This window comes from Gadus macrocephalus, chromosome 6, assembly GCF_031168955.1.
Source record: "Gadus macrocephalus chromosome 6, ASM3116895v1".
Lineage (NCBI taxonomy): Eukaryota > Metazoa > Chordata > Actinopteri > Gadiformes > Gadidae > Gadus > Gadus macrocephalus.
Window position 1 is genome coordinate 345747 of NC_082387.1, and position 5075 is coordinate 350821.

The 5075-nt window shown below is 43.1% G+C and overlaps 1 protein-coding gene across 1 annotated transcript; it reads left to right on the forward strand.

Annotated features, from left to right (window-relative positions):
- The first annotated feature begins 1144 nt into the window (after nucleotides 1–1144).
- Nucleotides 1145–5075, forward strand: LOC132459198 (uncharacterized). Its single transcript, XM_060053602.1, has 3 exons — nucleotides 1145–3394; nucleotides 4476–4552; nucleotides 4800–5075. Exons 1-3 carry the CDS (start codon nucleotides 2644–2646, stop codon nucleotides 5073–5075), a joined length of 1104 nt encoding a protein of 367 aa, XP_059909585.1. The 5' UTR covers nucleotides 1145–2643.

Below are 5075 nucleotides of genomic sequence, written 5' to 3' on the forward strand. Positions count from 1 at the left end.
CCTAGAGGCTATGTGGGGGCAGCTTATGTTCTTAAAATACGTAACACTAATTAATGTATACGCACCGAACAGAGAAGCGGAAAAAAGGTTATTTTTTATCTCTTGGTTTGCTCTGCAATAGGAATTGTGTTCTCGTGGGTGATTTTAATGTGTTTTGTAGCAAGCTAGATGTTTATAGGGGAGATAGTTTTAGACAGGATTCGGCCCGGAAGGGTTTATTAAAAATGATTGAGGATGGGGGTTTGGTGGATGTGTGGAGGGTTAGTATTGCTGCATTCTTCGAAGAAAATAGTCCAATCCCGGGTTGCTTTTAACTCACTTTATTTGTTATAAAGTAGGCATGTTTCGGTATGGTAACTATGAAGCTTAAGGGAGGGAATTGTATCGAACGCGTGGCGAGGAAAATACCGTGATCTACTTCAAGCCCCCGGGCTTAGGCCCGGTGGCTCTCTGCCGTCTACCTATTGATCTCTGGGCTCCTAGCTTCGAATCACCCGCTAGGGGATGTCAAGTGGGCGTGTCCTATGTAGTGGGCGTGGCCGGGGTGACGTAATGGCTTCGGCTTCTTCACCTAACTAAAGGTGATGCCTTCTGTGGAGGGAGCAGCCTTCAATAAGGTCTTGCTCCCCTTGTGGCTATTGTGACGACCCCCTGCACCCCCTTAAGGCTCTTTGATGCCACTACAGGGCTACTACTTAGGTAAGGTGATCATAATCACATTATTGATCACACCTGGGTTAATGGGCGGGGTATATAAGGGTTAGGTCTCTCTCTCAGGAGGCACTCTTTTCGGTTGTTGCAGGTACTATTACGGTATTCTTTCACTTGGGCACGTTGCTTTGTTCTTTGTCTTTAACTCTTTCCCCTCATCCTCACTCTTATTAGCTATAGTCTCATTTCTAACATACAGACGCATTCACTGCATCCACTCACCCACAACCTCTATCTCGCACTTAAACATATACCCTTTGACATTCGTTACTCCTTGTTTGTTTGTTTGCCTTGCTAAATAAATTACATTTTTGCTTTAAAACTCAATTCTGTTGTTGTCCCTTTAATTATGTGATGGTGAAGTGTTTCACCGTAACACTATGTATAGTATTTACGGCTTCTATGTTTGGTCCTGCTTCCTAGTGGTTATGTGAGGGTAATGCAGCTTCTTAAAATACTTAACATTAGAAATGCTGCCAAGAGGGAATTTTCTAGGAGGCAGATAGTGAATGGGGTGCTAAAGCAAAGTAGGATCGATTTATGTTTAGCACGGCAGGACATCGCTGATACTTTGAGCAGTGTACAGTATAAATTCACCGGTTATAGTGATCATGCAGAAATAATCTTTCAGATGGGTGACAGAAGTAGAGGGACAGGGGGGGGGAGTTTGGTGTTTGAATACAAGTGTGTTGGAAGAGAGCGAGTATATTGAGATGGTGAGAGGGTGTGTTAAGGAGCAAATTAAGTGGAGGGGTATGATGCAGATGTGTGTGAATGGTGGGAATGTGTGAAGATGAAGGTGAAAATGTTGAGCATAAAATATTGTAAAAAGCGGAGTCAAGTAAAGAGGAGGACGGAATGTGTATTGAGAGAGCGAATGGCTGAGGAATTGAGGTTAGATGACGATGTGATTAGGGACTTGGCTGACTACATAGGTATTAAAGGGGAATTAGAATCTTATGAAAGGGAGAGATGTAAAGGGGCGATAGTTAGGAGTCGGGCGCAGTATGCGGTGGATGGGGAGAAATGTACGTCTTTCTTTTTGGGGCTGGAAAAACGGAAACAGGGTAGAACATACATAGCTCAGATAGAGGGTGAGAGAGGGGAAGTGGTAAGTGATTTTGTGGGGGTGTTGGAGAGAGTGCAGGGGTTTTACAGTGATTTATTTAGCAAAGGCTATGTAGATAAGGATAGTGTGGACAAGATATTAGGGATGGTTGAGCATGCGTTATCGGATAGTGATAGGGGAGTATGTGAGTGAGTTAGTAGAATCGGAGGTGATGGCGGCCGTCAGCAGCCTGTCCAATAACAAGAGTCCTGGCTCTGATGGATTGCCAGCAGAGTTTGCCAGCAAAGTGCTTTAGTGAGTTGTTATGTCCGATTTTATTAAAGGTATATTGGGAAATGGAAAGGTTAGGGATGGTTAGTAAGTCGATGTCGACAGGGTTAATAGCGGTACTCTACAAGAATAAGGGTAGTAAATTGCAGTTAGGGAATTACAGAGGGTTGAGTCTGTTGAACACTGACTATAAGGTACTGGCCAAAACTTTAGCTAATCGGATTAAGTCGGTAGTAGGGACCATAGTGTCATCAACACAAACTTACAGTATTCCAGGGAGAGATATAGCGGACACGATAGGGTCAGTTAGGGATGTAGTGAGGCATATGAAAGAAGAGGGAGGTGTAGTTTTGAGTGTAGATTTTAACAAAGCGTTTGATAGGGTAGAACATGAGTTTATGTTTAGGGCGCTAGAGAGATTTGGTTTTGGGGATAGGTTAGTGAAGCGGATTTGATTATTGTATAGTAGTGCAAAGAGTAGGGTTAAGTGTAACGGGGTATTGACGGATAGTTTTAGATTAGAGAGGTCAGTTAGGCAGGGTTGTCCGTTATCTGCATTATTATACAGTATAACGGCTGAACCATTAGCCACCATGCTAAAAAAGGATCAGCACATACAAGGCATCAATATCCCGGGAGGAGGTAGGAGTTTAATCCATCAATATGCAGATGACACAAGCATTACAGTTAGGAATTTGGCCAGTGTGAAAAGGGTAATTGAGTTATTGGGAATATATGGGAGTGCATCGGGGGCAAAGATTAACCTGGAAAAGTCAGAGATCCTTTGTGTAGGGGCAGTGGATATGAGCGAGTGTGACATTCCGCTGACTGTTTCTAAGGGGATGATAAAGGTATTAGGTGTGAATGTGGGTGAGGATGAAAATGAGGCAAGGGATGTCACGTGGACAGGGGTTCTGAATAAAGTGAAGCAGAATCTGAATTTATGGAAGATGAGGAAGTTGAGACTGAGGGGCAAGGTGATTGTGGTGAATTGCTTGATGATGTCACGGGTGAATCATGTGCTGAGCACCCTGGATCTACCCTTGTGGGTAGTAAAGGATTTGAATGGGGCTGTTAAATTTTTTTTGTGGGATGGGAAACCGGCCAAAATTGCGCATAAGGCCTTGACGAATGGGGATGAGGATGGAGGACTGAAATTGATAGATGTGGAGGTGAAGAAAAGGGCGTTACGAGTGAAAACAATTAAGAAATATTTATTTGGTAAGGAGGAGTATTGTTGGATGGTTTTTTTTGAGGACTATTTGGACAGAGCCGAGGTTCTGAATCAGCCAATCTTTCAGAACCCAAAAATACTTCACAATAACAGAATACTGGTCAGTAGGGCTGGGCGATATGGGCCAAAATGAATATCTCGATATTTTTTTACTATATCTCGATACACGATATATATCTCGATATATTTTGAATCTCCTCTAGAGCACATCATAAATGCTCGATTCAACCATGTCTGGCATAATGTTACGTCAGTAATAATTCTAGTATTACTGAAACATAAGTCTGCATGTAGATTACATGAAACAACATATTGTTTAAACTCATCAGTGCTTTCTATTGGAACAATTTAGAACTTGCACATAAGAAAAAGAAAATCACAGCAAGTTAGATTTACCAACACAGCATTTATTCAAACCGTTAATTATTTATTAACTGTTTGCATAATAATTATTATATATACACTGCCAGACGAAGGATCCAGTGCTATTCTTTTTCGAAACCAAATCCTCAGTTTCCATCCTTTTTTCTCTCTCTGGCTGTTCTCACTCACCGGTCGGAGGTACACACACCTACAGCAGCGCGCCTTCCAGACTACGTCACACACGCGCGTCCATGAGAATCTCGTGGACTCGCAATGGGCGGGGGGAGTAAGTGTGTTTTGAGAGCCACCGGAAATAGCGAGAGAAGGGAACGCTGTGCGTTAAACAAACCCCGAGAAGCCCAATCCCTATGAGAGCTCCCCACGCTACGGCCATCAGGAGGCGCACAGAGCTTTTGGCCGTGATATTATGTAAACAATTATATTATATTATATATTATTATATATAGAGCTCCGGGAGTCGCAAATGGCAACAATCACTTTCTCCTCCGTGCTGCAGTTCACCCCGGACTGCACTGCACCGAGTTTGACGGTTGAACGCTGGTTGGCTGTTACGTTACACATGTCACTCAGTGGCCACGCTGTTGAACGCTGATTGGCAGATACGCGTCTCTACGTTCACTTTGTATGAGATCTTGTCGCCCCGTCGCGTGAAAGCACAACGAGTATGCCGGCGGCGGCAAAAAGAAACATTGCGTGCCAATTTATATTCGATGTTCGCGATAGGGGCATTTTATACATCCCCCGGAGAACATCTCGCGATACATCGCATATATTCGATATATCGCCCAGCCCTACTGGTCAGTAAACATTTTGAGAAAGCCGGTATGAAACAGGTCAAGCATTTAATGTTGGAGGGTGGAAGCGTTTTTAAGGCGGAACAGGTGATCATACAAGATACAAGATTGTTTATTGTCATATACACAATGGAAACATAGTTTACACTGGGCAATGAAATTCTTAATTTGCAAGTTCACTAGACACAAAATATACTTCAAATAAAAGTAGATAAATAAACTAAACTACTAAAAATCTGTACAAAGAGCAGAGTTTAGTTAAACAAAACAGTTAAAAAATAAGGTGCTGTTTAGCATGTGCAATGTTCGCATACAGCAGAAGGCCCTGAAAGACATTATCATAAGGGATGTAAGGAGGGTTAATAGAGACGTGAGGGAGGCTGTGATTGTTGGGATGTATAGAAGAGTAAGGGAAAGTATTGGTACAGGGTGGATGACACTACTGTTAGGACAGGGAGGGATGGGCGAGGAGAACAGGATGTTCGAGTTGGGGGTGGAGAGGGGAGGTAAGAGAGTTAAGTTTGAGGATGTCAGTACAAAAAGTGTGTATATGGATTTGATGGGTGGTGGGATGAAGAAGCCAGCGTCAGAAGGTGTGGGGAAGGTTTTTTGA